This window comes from Gastrolobium bilobum, unplaced genomic scaffold, assembly GCF_033153095.1.
Source record: "Gastrolobium bilobum isolate Gb01-03AN ecotype WA unplaced genomic scaffold, APGP_CSIRO_Gbil_v1 utg15966, whole genome shotgun sequence".
Taxonomy (NCBI): domain Eukaryota; kingdom Viridiplantae; phylum Streptophyta; class Magnoliopsida; order Fabales; family Fabaceae; genus Gastrolobium; species Gastrolobium bilobum.
In genome coordinates, this window is record NW_026897912.1 from 379,403 (window position 1) to 396,988 (window position 17,586).

Genomic DNA, 17,586 nt, shown 5'->3' on the forward strand with positions numbered 1-17,586 from the left:
ATTTTTTTAAGGGATTAATATTATTTATATTCTAGTAAATAATTTTATTTCATATACACATATAAAAATGTGTGGGGTTCATGTTATTCTTATCTTTCTCTTTTATTCACATGAGCTTACGTAAGTTTTACACATTTTTATGTATATGCAAGAGATAACTATAACATGAAAAACAATAATTCCTATTTGTTTAATAGGTCAAAGTTTCAAGAGTACTATTTCTATTAATCCAGTGATTCACGGTAAACCCAAGGAAAAAATATGAAGATTTTATAAATATATTATAAATAATTTGCTCATTCATAATTCGTTCATTACGTGCATAAAAGTTCAATTTCGATATATTAGTGAAATAAAAAAGTTTTATATTTTGATTTAAGGAAAATCATACTCTTATGTTGCATGAGATTGATATCTCATGTTACTCTCACTTTGAAAAATGTGCTCTCTTTTTTTTCTTTTTTCTAAAAATTGATGAGGCCTACTTTATTTATCTCTTAACATGAGAGTTCTCTCGTAAGTAATCCCCTTGATTTAATGATGTATTCTCACATTTTTCAACAAATCGTAATAACACATGAATTGTCAGATTCCTCAAATGATGGGATGATACATCATAATTAGATGATGATAAAATGAATTTTATAATATTAATAATACAAAATTAAATTGTTTAAGTAATTGGTGAACACTTATATTAAATTTAAATTACGGGAGAAGGGAAATCAATTTACGTTTTGTTTCATATTTCTGGATTAATTTATTAAGCAGTGTAGAAAAATATATTTTAAGAACTAAAATTCTCCATTAATTCAACATTTTTTTATTGTAGTGAACTGTTAAGATTTTTTTTTTTTCTGATAGAACGTAAAATTTCTATATTAAAACACTTTATAAAGCCAAAGGAATCGTTAATTATTGCGTTCATTAGAGTAGGAGTGATGCATTTAAATTCATAGCATCTTACATCTGCTACACGGTTTTTACTAGCATTAATGATTACCGTACTATTTTCATAGTTTCATTCCAGTTTGAAAAAGTGTTTTTTCGAACAGCATTAAAAGAGGCAGTTGAGAGTTAGAAAAATATGTGCCTCTATTTGATGCTATTTCACTTTTTTCCTCATTTATTTAAGTGTTCATCACATTCTGATAGCACCAATCCATTTCTTTTTTTCTTCCCTTTTGCTTAGTGGGCTTACAGTATTCATGGAGCTTCCGGAGAAGCTTTTCTTTGCAGCATTTCTCATTCTTTCGGTGACTATTGATGGAACGCAAGGTGATACTATGGTCACTGGCACTGTCCTATGTGACCAATGCAAAGATGGGCAGATATCCCTTTTCGATTATCCTGTTAATGGTGAGATCTATGCCCTTCATCATTTTGTTCATGTCTATGGTTGGAGCTTGGAAGTGTTTTCACCTGATTTTTGTAAATAAAAAATAAAATGCACTAGCTTTGATTCGTATAGCTGATTCCACTTAAGGAGGGAAAAGCACTGTTGTTGTATGTTTTGAGAAATGTTTATTTCAAATACTTATTTATCTCATTTAACTCCCACATTGTGATGTGAAAGAAATTTTATTTGCTTCTTGTTTCAATAATTTTTTCTAATTCATCAGCCAAATTTCCTAGATAAAAAGTATGCACAATTAACGTTACTTTTAACCTTTTTCATTCCCTCAATAAATGAAGTTTGAACAGGTCACCAACTTGCCATCAAGATATTCAATAAATACTGTTGGGTCATCATCTATTTATTAATTAAGATCAATATTCTAAATTTTGTGGACCTAAGTTATTAAATGCATTTTACATCAGAAAGTTATTGTCTTGAACCCTGTTGCTTGTTACAGGTGCAAAAGTAACTCTGTCCTGTGCAGACAGCAATGGACAAATCATAATGTCAAGAGAAGAAACATGTAATTGGTTTGGAAGCTATACAATGAGGTTCGATGGTGCACCGGACTTGAGTGGTTGTTCTGTCCGTGTCTCAGGAAGTGGGCAAGGTTCAATGGGTTGCGGTGAAGGTGCTGGTGCTGCCCAAAATCCTAGACTCATGTTTAGGATGTTTGACATGGAGATGTATACGGTGGATCCTCTCCTTGCTCAGCCTGCTCAGCCCATGCAAAACTGCCCAAGATCTTCTAACCCAGTGCCAGCACCAGTCACATCACCCATGTCTCCTCCACATTTCAATCTTCCCCCAGTGCCTGGACTTCCTCCATTGCCACCCTTGCCACCACTACCACCAGTGATTTTTGCAGAAGCTTCAGCATGTCCATCACAGTAAGTTTATAACCCTTATCCAAGAGTAATTTTCAGCTCCAAGCAGAGGCTCATAATTCCATTCTATAATTATTGTTGAAACTTGACACCGATTGGACCACCTGCATACATTACGTGTGCATGCGATGCAAGTAGGACCAGTGAAAGCAACACTCATCACCATGCTGCAAATGCATGTGTTCCACAAGAAAGCAGAGTAGCAGTGCCACTATTCTGAGTTCTACTCAGAATAGTTGCACGTGTGAACTTGATGCGATGAACCCTGCATTTGTATTAAGATAAAGAAAAAAAAAGAGTAATCAAGCATTTGAATTGGTAAAGAACTCATGGTTTCATGAGATCTATACCAAAAAAGGTTTAATTGTTGTGCCTATTAGTTCTCTGCTTTATAGGCAGGATCCTGAGGGTCTGGTACATTTATGTCATTGATTTTACTAGTTTGAAATACTTATATGACTTTAAGAAAGTCATAGTGGTAGATCTGTTAATAGCTAAATTCAATAGCATGCTTCCTTCCTTGTACAAAATCAGGACTTTCATAAACATGTTTAATTACAAGAATATCAATAACTTTCTAAATTGTCAGGAAGTGGACAATGCCAGAATATAAATGCTACTGGAGGGGAGTGAACCGGGACACTAAAGTAGCAGTAGCTTTTGGAATGGTGGCAGCAAGGAGATACGGAACAGACATTACACTGTGGAATGGGTTGCAAGGGAGAGGAGATCCTTACAGGACTCTTTTGAGAGAAGGGGTAACTGCACTTCTTAACTCATATAACAGCCTTCAATTCTCTTATCATCCACTTGGCGTAGTCGAACACATGAATTTGGCTTTGATGGGCTCAACTAGGAGTGTTCTGCTTACAGCTCTACGCTTCAAGAGGGCTAACACTGGTGCTGGAAATGTCACCTGCAAATTCACCACTTGCAAATAATTTATAGCCTTCACTGTCTTTTATTCTATATATGGAGATTTGGTATTGGAAGGTTTCTACATACAACAGCACTTATAGTTGCAGAGTATTTCTATATTGTAATATCTTCACTGTTCTTTAAGATAATTGTTACAAGAATCTAAAGGATCTACCCAAGGAAAAGCTCAACTAGTTTTTGAATTTCGGCTTTGTTCTTTGCGGCTTCTCTTCAGCACTAGGTCGTACGTTTAACAAGGTTTGATTTGATGAAAATTTTGCAGTCACGAAATGAAACATGGCCTGCCTTCCCCCAAGCAACTGCTATTTGCTGCCAACAAGTCCCCCTTCATGACTCTTTATGTGTACCAAGTTAACTGCACTTTTTTTCTTTTTATGTTTCTATTTATCTACATAGATAGAAACATCAAACATTATATATTTTTAAATAAATATTGACTAACAAATATATAATTTTAACATAAATAAAATGTATAAACTTCTTCATTTGCATACATTAACTTTACTCAATTACTGAAGTTTTAACATATTAATATAAAATTGCTCATACATGGCCTAAGTGAATATTCAATTTTAAGAGAGTTTTAAACACATTTCATAAAACCATTCACATAATGGTAAAATGAATTAGAAGGTTAAGGAGATTTTTTTCTTTATTTTTCACACTATTTACACAACTCACATGTAAATATTAATTTGTATATATTACCTAAGTCAAAAAATTTGATCTTTTTCCTCCGTGCATCGCACGAGTAATGCACTAGTTGAGTTTCTATTCCAGTACAAAGGAATGTCTTATATGAGCAGAGAAAACTTCTTCAAGAAGCTACCGCTGATGACAGCTCAGTAACTAACTGATTTAACTAACCGAAAGATATAGTAAGTTAAGACTATGCTAGAAGCAATACAGAGGACATGTTCCAAAACAAAAGGCTATATATATATGGGTTTGATTAATTTCATGTTAAAGGAGATAAGTTATCTCATGTCATAGAGATAAATTTGTGGGCTCCACCATCTCAAAAATAAAAAGAAAAGAAAAAGGTGGCACAGTTATCGAAGGGTGTGTAGGAGAGAAAGTCATCACATGTAGCATAAGAGTAGTTTTTCCCTATATATATATATATATATATATATATATAGAGGCAGGATCCTTTGACACCTCATGTGAGAGCCGTTAGATCAAAAAAGATCAACGACTCTAATTTGTAAGCATGTGACACCATTGATCTTTTTTGATCTAATGGCTCTTAGATGAGGTGTCAAACTTCAAATTTGACACCAGTGTCAAAGGATCCTACCTCATATATATATATATATATATATATATATATATATATATATATATGTGTGTGTGTATATATATATATATATATATATATATATATATATTTCCTAATAAGTTCTAACCATACATAACATCTATTGTTTATATTTTTTAACAACATCTATAATCTCAAGAAAAAACAAAAAAAAAAAATGAAAGTGCAACTGCTATCAACCATATTTACCCTAGAGGACAAAGACAAAAGAATATACCTCTGAAGTATTCAAGAGGTATGCATCTTTAAACAATTCATTTGCCTCCATAACGTGTCATGTTTCTCCACTTGTCCTTCAAATCAACCTGAGAAAATAATTTGATTGACATCCAAAGCATAAATTTAAAAAATACCCATAGTTTTTTTGTATGCTTACCTCAGTTCTCTCTTCAAATATATCTCTGTGAGAATTTAAGATTAATTTCCAGTTTCCCCTGCCAAAACTGTAGAGGAAAAAAGTTGAATGAGAATATGAAATTGGATTGAAACTGTAACTAATTCTATTCATATTCTTAAGTGGAGTAGAAATGGTATCATAGTTGCAGTGAGTAACTCAAAACACTTGCAGTGGTGAAATGGTGTGAAACTGACTACTGAGATCACAACTATGCTCTCATCAATCACAACTCAACAAACAAGAGTTCCACATTCCATCAATATATCAAAAAATGTAGAAAAAAGAGTGACAAATTAAAAGTAAATGAATAAAGAGACCAGGAACACTCCAAATATGGCGAAACTTTGTATCACTGAAATCCACTGTTGGAGATAATGCTAACTGTTCTGAACCGGCCGGATGGCCTTACCTAGACGGCCCAAATGGCTGCCCGTAAGGCCCCAGACATTTAGCACCTGAGAGCATTTGGCTCCTCAGTTTAGGTGTTTCCTCAAATTTCCCACGCACGCATGACCTTTTCCATATCAGGGATCACGTAGCCTCACACCATAATAGGGCTCACAGGGCTGAAACGATTATGTCGTCATACTTCCCTTGCTAAAAGGGAATCTTCTTCCATCCTATATATAGAGGACCACTCAACCTAAAGCAGGATCTTCTTCTCCACTGCTCACCTTGCAGAAACTCTGCCAAATTCTCTCCTCATCAGTCATAATTGTGCCCTATTCACCTTCCCTCTTGATCCTTAGCTTACCTAAGGCCAATACAGTGACTCTGCAAAGCCTTGGCCTCTACCATCGCCTCCTCAACCATCGTCTGATCAACATATTTCACCCGTTTGGGATACAGAGCATCGTTTCTACATTCTGACAAGTTCACCAACCAAATAAGTGCAGATAAATATGGGAAGATTGTTGACAATACCAGCCAATTTAGTGGAGATAAACATGGGAAGATTGTTAACCCAACTGAGACCACTAATCTAACTAAAACAAAGGGAAACAAATCATGTTGTTCCCTTGATTGTAGGCGTGAAATGTAGACAATACAATGTATCAATTGCTACTTAAAGGGAGTGGAACCTCCCTGACCATGGGACAAGTTAGGGGGAGAATACGTTAGGCTTTTAAGGCTGAACCATGTTATTTCTTGTTCTTTTTTGTATTCCTAATCATCTAATATGGTATAAGAGCCTCTATGACCAAGTGGTCCTACCATACGATCCTTGTTGTCTCCATTCTTTAAAAAAAAAAATTGAATTTGAACATAAAGGTAAGTGTGCCTATGCATTGTCTATACTTCAAGCGAGTACAAAAGAGAGGCTCTCATATGAGGGGACATGTTAAAGATATATGTCAGTGACAAAGCTTTCACCATGGCTAGAGATAAAATATAAAATAATTTATGTGCCTTCACCTAACAGCTTAAACTTTAGAGAGAATTGGTTCATGACATCCACTATGAAAAATTATGGTTTGACCAGTTTAGAACAAGCGCATACTTGTTTACCGCAGTCCTTAGAGTCTCCTCTTCCAATTGACTCCACTTTTTTTGTTTTCTCCTTTTTGTAATGTTTGCTGGTTCATACTTCTTCAATGGAGAAAAATTCTTCTTCTTTGGGCTAGGCAAATTAAATCTACTTGCATGATTTGATGTTCCCCCCTGCATGCCATCTATCGAATCATCCCACTGCAAAAAAAGAAGCAATAGCTAATATACTAATTCAAAGATATGTCCAAATAAAGAATGAGCGCACAAAATTTTAAAAGGAGAGAAAGGTATGAAAAAGAGATGTTGAACAAGATGCGACCATTTGAATCAACCCATGGTCTTTTTGAAGATTTAAAAGGAATCCGGCACCAGAATAAAAACTTACAAGCATAATTACCTCATAAACACGAGCCGTACTATTTCGTTCCATCAAGCTTGGGTGATCAACATCACTCCGATAGACAGAGGTGGTCTCATTAAGCTTAGCATCTCTTTCATTAATACTCTGGCAAGCATGTGGATCAGGTACATCTGCATCTCTATTCTGATTTTCAATAGGTGGCTCCTTATTCATGTCTTTCATTGCCAATTCAGATCTTACAATGTCAGACATATGCAACTCCAAAGGACTACATTCATGGGATTTCCCATGCTTTTGGACTTCATGGCTCAGCATAGAGACAGTTTTGATACTAGTTGATGGATCCACTTCCTCAGCACCACCAGTAGCAGTACACTTGCCTTTAAGCAGCTTACTGTCCTTCTGAATTTCCATTGGAGACACTAAATATGAAAAAAAAAATCTCATTATGATTTTGGGTTTTCAACTAGCCTTTAATTCTAAATGGCATTTTTGAAACATATTGTTTTCATTTTTTAATATCTTTAGTTGTAATCTTTTTACAAGGAGAAATTATATTTGAAACATTTTTGTCTATAATCAGTTTGGTTTGGTTTGTGACTATAAACTTTAGTTGTAATCTTAGAGGCAGTGTTAAGCATTTTAGTTTTTCTTCATAACTAGTGCATTGCACGAAAAAAAAAATATCAAATCTTTTGTGGTGACCGTCGTTGGTTAATCTTTTGTGGTGACAGTGGTTGGAGAAAAATTCATAAATTGTTAAAAAAAAATAAACACATACATTCTTAACATGGTTGCTAAAATTGCCATTATAATCTAACAGGGAAACTAAATAGGGAAAAGCAATTCAAGACCTTTCTCTTGATGTCCATCAAACTCGGTCGTCTGAGTGTCAATAGAAGCAGCACCAGTCCTCTGGCAACTCAAATTCCCTGTTAATCTGTGCTCTGGGGGCAAACACAAACACGTTGCTAACTCAAGAAAAGGAGGACCCATATTTGCCCATGCTTCGCCCAAAAAAACCTTAAGCTTGTGAATGGCGTCTCTTCTGGTATTCATGCTGCCCAACCTCTCCATCACTTCCGAGTCCAATAGCGAAGCCTCAATCTCACTTCTCCACCTCTTCAACTCCTCTGAGAACAAAAGGCTTCCGTCACCTGAGGCCGATGCCTCCATGTAACGAACCCTACCCCGCCATATCCTCTCGACAGCGTTGAGGTAGGCTGGGTCCAGTTCCAAGTACTTGAGGGTACATTCCACGGCAACCGCGCAATAGGCGGCGTTCATGGCAGCGTTGATTGGAGAGCCGTCGCAACGATAGAGTTCCTCGAGGAGCTCGAGAGTTTCAAGCATGGATTCTGAAATAGAGGCTGTGGACAAGTTGTCTTGAAGGGTTCTCAGGAGAAGGGTTTTCTTGAAGCGAGAATCGGTGTCTGAAACTGGGATTCTAGAAATGATTTTCTTGATTAGGGTAGTGTCTGTGGCTGTGTTCCGAAGAAGGAACTCCAACGACCAACGAGCAACGTCAGGGTCCATTCGATTTGATTTTCTTCTTGTGCCTCCCTTTCTCCTGCTTCCTGTCTTTTTTTTTTTTTTTTTGATAACATTGCTTCCTGTCTTTCCCTTTCTGCAAGGATTACAAACAGGTTCAAATTGGTTGTGAGAACTGGTTTAAACATATTTATTGTTTTCATTTTTTAATATCTTATAGGAGAAATTATATTTGAAACATTTTTAATCTACACCTAGTGCATTAGCCGTAAGATGCATGAGAAAAAAATCAAAAAATTTGTTGGCCACTGTCGTTAATTAATTTCTAAAAAAAAATTTGTCACTATTTTCTTTTATATATATATTAGTGTATTATCCGTACAATGCACGTGCGAAAAAAAAGAAATCAATTTATCTGTCTCATAATAATTAACACAAATTGTAAAAGTATAAATTTTTGTAAATTAAATTTTTTTCTCTTTTTGTATTATTTTTTTAAGTTAAATTTTTAATTTATTTTCTTTTAAAGTATAAATATGTCATTTCATTTTTTATTTTTTGCATTACAGTTTCATATTAAATTATTTTTTATAAACAATACATATATTTTTATAATTTTAAAAAAAAAATTAATCTAAAATTTTATATTATATTTAATATATATATTCATATTTTTTCATTTAATCTATAATTTTATATTATATTTCCAATTTACTCCACTTTTTTTGTTTTCTCCTTTTTGCAATGTTTGGTGGTTCATACTTCTTCAATTGAGAAAATTTCTTCTTCTTTGGGGTAGGCAAATGAAATATACTTGCATGATTTGATGTTCCCCCTGCATGCCATCTATCGAATCATCCCACTGCAAAAAAAGAAGCAATAGCTAATATACTAATTCAAAGATTTGTCCAAATAAAGAATGAACGGCACAAAATTTCAAAAGGAGAAAGAGGCATAAAAAAAGAGATGTTGAACAAGATGCGACCCTTTAAATCAACCCATGGTCTTTTTGAAGATTTAAAAGAAAAGGAATGCCATATATTTCTACCTTGACCCCAGCCACTCCACTGAATCATTTGAACTGATCCATTAACAATATTTTTCGCGGCATCACAATAACCTGTTCACAAATGAAAAAGAAATTACATTTACAAGGGGAAAATAATAAAATTCAATATGATATGATTATGTAAGAAGTCACTACGGCTTTTGAGATTAATTAAAATGAAAACCCAACTTAAGTTTTGTGTGTAGGCAGAACGATCAGAGAGAAAGAGGTGGAGGAAAAAATGTAATGTTTCTATAGCAAAATTAAATAATAAGTGTTTCTTAAGCATATTGGAAATGCTTTCATTGTGCTAGGTATGGATAACCAATGGCTTAGTAAGTTGAAGAGACAAGTCCCTTTTCAGGAGTATGATACTTTGAAGCTGGAAAGTAGTATTTAGGTTTCCAATTCCATCTCCTTATTATTGTAATATATTATCATGTACTGTTCATTTGTTTAATTAAAAGAGCTAGTGAATTTCAAGACGTAATAATAAATTATATCCAAAAAAGCGCAAGTGATGCACTCGGATTTGTCAAAACGCCTGCCTAGGTTATATATGGTACATGACAATACTATCAAAACATAAAGCAAAAGAAGCTCAATTTCAAAGAGACATCATCAAAGAAATCTATTTTAAGACATCAAAGCAAAGCAAATGCCAATTCGCCAGCACTTAATCACATAATTGATAAAACAAACACTTTAGACACCAAGAAGTCTACATAAAAAGGCAAGAAAAATAGCATGTGGTGCAAACCTGAATAGCTTTGTGAGAAAAATAACGACCCTCGCCCGATACAAATAGTGTTGCAACCTACAAGTATAGTGCAACACTATTTTTTAAAGCAAGCAAGCAAATGATGCTCGCAAATGATGCTCTTTGTGGGTGGCCTCCCGCACTCAATATCATAAAATAAAATAAAAGGTGAAACATAAAACATATAATAAAAAATTAGAGTGAAATGAATTTTAACAAGAATAAAAATAAAATGCTTATTCATTTTTTAGTTTATAATAAAATAACATTAAACAATTATAAAATGATTTATTCAAAAGAAAAAATACGTACTTATTTTTAACCTGCTTTCAAGAATGAACCAAACTTACCATTCTCCATGTTCAAATAATCTATTAACTAACAAAGACGAACAGATCCCGCTTGTTTGAATACTCCAAACATGTAAAATCCAAGTCCAATGCATTACACCTTTGTCCTGTAATTCTTGTAATATCCCGGCCAGCTATTTAGGCTGCATCATGCTCAACATAAGAGCCGAAAGAAAAAAGATAATACCCCACCAAAAGATCAATTATTCGAGCAAAAAAGCACATCAAACTTCCTAATCCTTGGAACTGTGACATTTTCTAATAGTTGCAATGACATCTATGAGAATTCCGCATGTAAATCTAAGTAGACGGAAACAAATCATGGCCTTGTAATGTAGTTAACATTCACCACTTACAATTTAATCCCATGCACAACAAATACCAGAGAAACCAAAAGTCGACAGTATACAGTATCATTATTTATTTTTTTAATCCAGTGTTTTAAAAGGTAGGTTAAACTCATGCCCTTTAATGAGTTTTATCAAATTTTTAGATGATAGCAGTAGACATTTTCAAAGCATTTAGCTCACAGAAGCAGCGAAACAATACAAATGCACTAAAATATTGAGGGCCGTTATCATGCTACCGATTTATGATGTGGGGTAATCCTTTTGTTCAGCTAAACGTGAAAGTATTATATTTTAGTTCTAAAATACTACTATCAACTATATGAAAAAAAAAAATTAAGACTATCCTTTTATAAAAATATGCTTATTGAACTAAAATAGAATAATTAGAGTCAACAAACCAGATGACTATCCTTTTTTTCATTCAATACTAGGGATGTAAATTAATCAGTCAGCTTGTTAAGAGCCTTCGTCTGTTTTTGTCCTAGTTTGACTTGACCAGTTGTAAAAGTAATACAAGTTTAAGCGCATTAAAAAATTTGTTTAGAAATCAAGTCATAAGTCAATTCTAGCAGACTTGGCCTCCAAGCCAAGCTCATATTTTTAATATATAATATTTTATTTATTTTTAATATTATTATATTATACTATTTTATAATAAATTAGTATATTATTATTTTTAAATAAAATAATATCTTGCATATTTTAATAAAATATGTTTTTGTAATTTTTTGCAATTTCTCTCTTTTCAATTGACAAACATATGTTTTGTTAACTCTAACATTCGCCAAATTTTGCTACGCAATAAGTATAATTAAAAAAAAAAACAAAAGGTACAATTTAAATTATTTTACAACTTGATGATTTTTTAATTAGATATTAATACGAATACTATGCAAGATGATTCAATATCACATGCTATCAATTTACTCATATGAAAGTGCCTTTAATTGATCAAATCAAATTGCAATTCTAATCGTTTTGGTGTGTGGATAAAGCAAAAAAATCAACAAAATATAGAATTTTTAACACATGAGTAGGTGAATATATTCCTTTTTTTTTAAATGTAATTAAACATTCTACTTCCTTGCCTTTTTTTTATTTCTAGCAACATAGTTTAAGTGTTAATATTTTGAGTTAGAAAAGAAATATATTCCATCAAATTATACATATAAAAAAAATTAATTATAACCTATATTTTACAAAGTGCATTATGTCATTTTTGAAGTCTTGTTATTTATCAAAAGTCAAGTCTTGTATTTTTAAAAAACAAGTCAAGCCAAACTTATAACTTAACTTGTATAAGACTAACAAACCAAGTCGAGTATGAAATAATTTACACAAACCTAGCTGATTTAGGCTAAAGCCTGTCTTAGCCTCATTTACTCCCCTAGAATCAATACACATTTCCATTCCTTTGGTATCAAAATGGACTTCCATTGTCTGTACAGCAAGGGCGAAAAATAATAAAATCTCGAACCAAAGTTCGAGCGTTGGGAGGTCACTCCTTCAAATTCCCAGTAACATTTGAAACAGAGTAACATTTGTCAAATCGTTTCCGATAAAATAAGTTTCGGATTGGACTGCCCCTAAAGGTACATAAAAAAATCCCAACCCCGAGACAACAAAAATTAACACGAGAAGGTGCTTCCGACAGTGTGTAAGGGCAAGAAACAACTAAGAATTTATACACCCGTATTGTATACGAGGAAGATAAAAATCAAAAAGATGCATTACTTAAGAGTCCAGTAGCATAATGTAACAAAAATACCAAGAGAGAATATCTAACAAGGGAAACTACAACAACTATGATCAAATAATAGATAATTTCGGGTATAGAAAACATAAAAACGCAATTTAGTATCATTCTCATTTCATGGCAACCAGCAAGAGCAGCCAGCATAAAGTAATTACCTCCCACCGGGCAAGAACTGCAGCTTATCGTAACAAAACATTAACACCATCGTCATTGTCCGAACTGCAACTGTTGAGTACAACCAACTAGCTTCTTAAGCAGAGGGATGAGACCAATCAAAACAATTTGAAGCTGTTCTGAACTATTTAATCGAATGCTGATTTGTCCAGCGCCTCGGTTGTTCAAATTGGCCCTGGCAACAAGGTTTGTATGCCGCCCAACGGGGATTTGTGATTGTAAATTGCACCCAACAGCAAGATCTCCATGCCAATCCATAACGGAAAGCCCAAGTGTTGATAACGACTGTCCTAGAGGGTAATCTTTATCTCTTAATTGGGCCTCCAAACTGCCACCATAAGCAACATCACCGCGCCCTGCCATTGCACCGCCAGCAATAACCAACTTGAATCGTTTATTAGCAACCAACTTGTCTTCAACTTTAACTCCAGCTGACAAGGCATCACCCAGGACAGTAAATGAGAGACCAGCAGTTGCCTTATTTCTCCTAAAATTACAAAATTTTGTTTCACTGCGTAATGTATAAGCTAAATCCTTCCCAACAGTCTGCATATCAAAACCTAACGAAGTCGCTTTCCCTTCTCCATGCTTAACTGAACTGGCTATTTCCATCTGAACATTAGCATCCTTTTTATCCTTAGTAACCTGACCACTAAAAGACAAGGGTATCTTGTCTTTAAGAACAAACAATCTTTCTACATTTAGCCCTTCATAACCCACATCATGATCCCACCCATGAGTTTCTAGGACAGGTCTTACAAGCCACTGGTTGGATGAATCAAGATAACGATACCGGTGAGTGGGATTATCAGAATCAAAAGAAGCAGGCAAGGCCAAATCTGGCATGGGAACGGGAACAGAAGCTGCACCACCACTTTCTTCTTCCGCGTTTTCACTATAGTCACTTGGCAGATCTTTTGCTGATTCTGCCATTTTCTTCATCATCTTCCGTTGCTTTTTGTCTTCCTTCAATTGTTTCTTCATAAAAAGTTTTTCTCGGTACTCTATCTCATCAAAATATGCTTTCTTCTGAGCTCTAGACAGCTTTTCCACCTGAGCCTTTGTTAATGGTTTAAATGGAGGCAAGTCATCAGGCTCTGTTTCATCATCAGAATCTGATGATTCATCAAGGTCGTCATCAAGACCGTCCTCATCGCCAAACTGCTCCTCTGGCAACTTTAATTGCGGCCTTGACTGCAGAAGGGATGACAAAAGAAATGGCAATGGTGGCGCTCTAGCTCGAGCTGTGTAAGGCTTTCCAGGTGGGCTATCTTGTAACTTAAGTAGAGCATTTGCTTCGGCCAGAATTTTTGATGCAAAAGATAAGAGTAACAGATGAGGTTTCCAAACCTGGCCATTAGGCAACACTCTCTGCCCAGCCCTATTTATTCTGCATGCAGAGTGGTTCTCCACCAGTGATACAGGATTCATGAGACGCATATCTCCAGCTGCTTGCCGAATGGCTTGCTGCACGACATGAGAGCGCTGAGTAACAAACATCTCATAACTGGAAGCAGTACCATTAGGGCCATCAGGTGGAGCAGATGCTGCATGAGTCAGAACCACAATAGCATTGAACCATATGGATGGTCCAAAAATCTCAGTAATTGTGCGTAAGAGTGGCATATCACTAAAGTCTCGGCTCTGCATATCTAACCTATCAAGATACAGCACAATATCAGGTGGTGTTTTTTTAATAAATTGCTTGACAGAGTGCAGGATCTTCTCATTATGTCGCTGGTCTGACCAGGAAGGTAGAAGTCCTGGTGTATCAATGACCCGTACTTTAATTCCCTGCACTGTTCCCACAACATCCTGAACCTTTTTTGTTCCCGTATGAAAAGCATCAGTATTGAACTTAACCTCGTCAAATATAGAATTGATAGTTGCACTTTTTCCAACACCTGTCTTTCCAAGAACCATTATTGTACAAGAGAAGTCAAGTGGTTCCTGACCTGCTGCTTCGAGTTGCTCAGCCATTGCGCTTGCACGATCAAAGCTAAAAGCACCAACGCGACCCCCATTCCTCCCTCTGAGTTGTTCAGCCAGTCCTAGTCTATACAAAACTTGTGCTACAACAACATTGTGGGGTGTCTGCCCAAGCCTATGAGCTAGCCGCAAAAACTTCACCCTAATCATCTGAAGTTTCTCACGAGTCTCATCACTCCTCCGCCTCCCCATTCAAGGAGTCTTCCATTTGTGGGGACTGCACATTAGATACAGTAACATTCACACGAGGCTGCTGCACTACCCGAGGAGTTGGTTCCAATAATGGGGCTGCACGTCCAAGGCCAGCAGGACGAACAGGAAGGGGGCCAGTAGCAATGGATTTTCCAGATAAGGAAGCACGCTCGCTGTTCTGTTCTTTAGCGATCTGAGTGGTAACCTTCTCTTGTTCATTATTCTCTAGTATCTTTTCAAGTTCCCCAACCACAGACAAGTTTTCATGATGTCCATGATTATTTTCATTGGAAATCTGAGACTGATAATCCTTAGTACTTCCTTCTTTTAAATCAGCTCCACTACCCTGAACAGTTGGTATCTCATCCACAGTAGAATTTTCCAAACAGGATGAGCTTCCAGCAGTTTGTCCCAATTCCCTTTCCTCCTCAGTTTCATGTGGGTCAGCAGAAGCACCTCCTATTTCACCAATTGCTTCCAGATGTTCTGAATCTGATCTGGCTTTAGCATCCTTAGTTTCATCATTGCTATTATCTTTGCATTTAGAACTTTGACTATCAGATATTCTTTCTTCACCATTTCTATCCTCGCTGATTATATCAGTGCCAAGGATCTCATTTTTCACATCCATAATTATTTCACCTTCAAGTTCTAAATCCCTATGAGCTGAATGTTCGTGTATTTCTTCACCTGTATCATCTTGATTTTCACTATAAGGATCACCTGAAGCATTCAACTGTTCCAACGTTTTATCACCTCTGAATTCAGGTTCAAAAGCACCCTCCTTCAACTCCCCAGAATCAGCACCCTGGTTTGGCATCTCCCCATTGAATTCAGATTCCCAACGAGTCTCAGCAACAACATAATCCACCTTGTCTGTGCTTCTATTTTCGAGGATTATATCACCATTTTGTCTAGGGGTTACGTATTCAGGATCCTCATTTCCAGCCTTCTCAGTTGATAAACTGGAGTTTACATCCACCCCGTCTCTGTTCTCCAGAAATACCAAGTTTCCATCAGTGTTTAAATCAGATACTTCCTTTACACCATTACAATCACTACTTTCCAACCCATCATCCCTCATACTGTAGGATTCATCACATGCTACTCCATCCCCGGTCCCTCCAGAATCAACTCCATCTAGATGAATGCTACCGAGCTGCCCATGCTCATCCTTATCCACCTCCTGGTTAGCAATCACTTCAACCTCCTCCTCCAGGTGCTTGCCAGACGACTCATCAGCAACCCCAATTGCCTCCTCAAAGTTATCCGCCTCCTCTGCAGTATCAGGGTTTTCATCAACCAAAGTCGAAGGCAAAGCACTAACTGTGGCAGCATCATTGCCCTTACCAACAACATCATCCTCCTGATCACGGAAATGCTCTTGTGGGTCTATTGCCTCCTCAAAAACCTCCTCACCTTCCAAATCCTTCAGCTTATCAGACCCGACCATGCTCTCCTCGGGAACCCCGACGTCCACTCTCTTCCTCTGTACCTCACCATAACCATCGAAAACCTCAACCTCATTGTCCATCACAAATCTTCAACGTCGCTTCAAAACCCTAGATTTGCCAAAAGGAATCAGATATGAGAAACCCATTAAAACTATTAGTGGGGTTGGGGAAGGAAGCTCGGAAACCTTCAGATGATTAGACACAACACAAGTCTCAATAATCAATTAAAATCGTAACCCAACAAAAAGTATACGTTACGAATTGAGGACCCAATAAGATTTAATTTGAAAAATAAAATAACGATTTTTATGCGGCATACTAATTAACAAACAGAAGGGTACACGAGAACCAGATCCCTAGCGTGCTCGTGTGTGTGATTTCTATTAGGGTTTAACATAATCAAGCAAAACGAAAAAGGAGCATTGAATTAATTTCATAGAGAATAACAGCAAGAATGCGAACCTGTTTATGCCCAGTAGAGAGAGGAAACGGTGTCTCAGACTCAGTGCGTCTCGGTTGGGTGAAACTGAAATGGTAGAGATGAACATGAACTTTGCTTCAGTTCGAGCAAGTGAATTCAGGATAAGAGATAGATCAACGGGTAGAGATGCGTGAGGGGTTTGGATCAGACGGTAGAGAATTCTGCATAGGCATCATCGGCGAAAATGCGCTAATTATGGTGGCTGAAATGGACCAAAAGCTTAAGAAAAGGTTACCTGTTTTTTATTGCACGCCAAAGACCATGCGTTTCACGTTGCAAGGTAGATCTCAACCGTCCCAGTGATGCTGACTTTGATATCACGAATTTGGTGGACGATGTTGATGTTGGTCTTGCTCAGGGACATTCAATTAATGCGTTTGTATACATCTTGTTTTACAAACACAAAATGGTAATCATTCTATTTATTTATATAAAAAAAAGTTCCTGTACTTAACGAGGTTAAAAAGCCCAAGAGAAGAAAAAAACAACAGCAAAAGCCAAACGAGGGTTGGGAGTTGATTTTTTCGTGTGCTAATTAATATGATTATGTCATGTGGAGCAATCATAATCATACATGGATGAGTTAATGGTAATAAAGGAGAAGAGAAAAAAAATATAAAGATAGAAAGTTACACAATCATCACTGTTGATTTAATTATTAATGATTAAGATCCTCCCAAATGACATGATCATGTTAAATTACACATGAGAGGATCCATTTCCACAAAGGTTAATGATTTTACGAT

General features: G+C 36.0%; 3 protein-coding genes across 3 annotated transcripts; 1 reads left to right on the forward strand and 2 right to left on the reverse strand.

The window, feature by feature from the left end:
- The first annotated feature begins 1,164 nt into the window (after window positions 1-1,164).
- Window positions 1,165-3,239, forward strand: LOC133311385 (uncharacterized). Its single transcript, XM_061512428.1, has 3 exons — window positions 1,165-1,359; window positions 1,857-2,289; window positions 2,876-3,239. Exons 1-3 carry the CDS (start codon window positions 1,209-1,211, stop codon window positions 3,225-3,227), a joined length of 936 nt encoding a protein of 311 aa, XP_061368412.1. The 5' UTR covers window positions 1,165-1,208; the 3' UTR covers window positions 3,228-3,239.
- A 247-nt stretch (window positions 3,240-3,486) lies between these two features.
- LOC133311384 (uncharacterized) lies at window positions 3,487-9,481 on the reverse strand. The gene is made up of 8 exons (XM_061512427.1): window positions 9,335-9,481; window positions 9,101-9,148; window positions 7,650-8,422; window positions 6,832-7,217; window positions 6,445-6,632; window positions 4,923-4,989; window positions 4,764-4,851; window positions 3,487-3,613 (listed from the first exon to the last, which is right to left on the reverse strand). The coding sequence occupies exons 2-7, from the start codon at window positions 9,130-9,132 to the stop codon at window positions 4,801-4,803; spliced, it is 1,497 nt and encodes a 498-aa protein (XP_061368411.1). The 5' UTR covers window positions 9,133-9,148; window positions 9,335-9,481; the 3' UTR covers window positions 3,487-3,613; window positions 4,764-4,800.
- A 3,023-nt stretch (window positions 9,482-12,504) lies between these two features.
- On the reverse strand, window positions 12,505-17,003 carry LOC133311383 (translocase of chloroplast 120, chloroplastic-like). The gene is given in 3 exon segments (XM_061512426.1): window positions 12,505-14,888; window positions 14,890-16,467; window positions 16,822-17,003. Coding segments are annotated over 2 exon segments (3,681 nt in total). The 5' UTR covers window positions 16,440-16,467; window positions 16,822-17,003; the 3' UTR covers window positions 12,505-12,757.
- Between the last annotated feature and the right edge of the window lie 583 nt (window positions 17,004-17,586).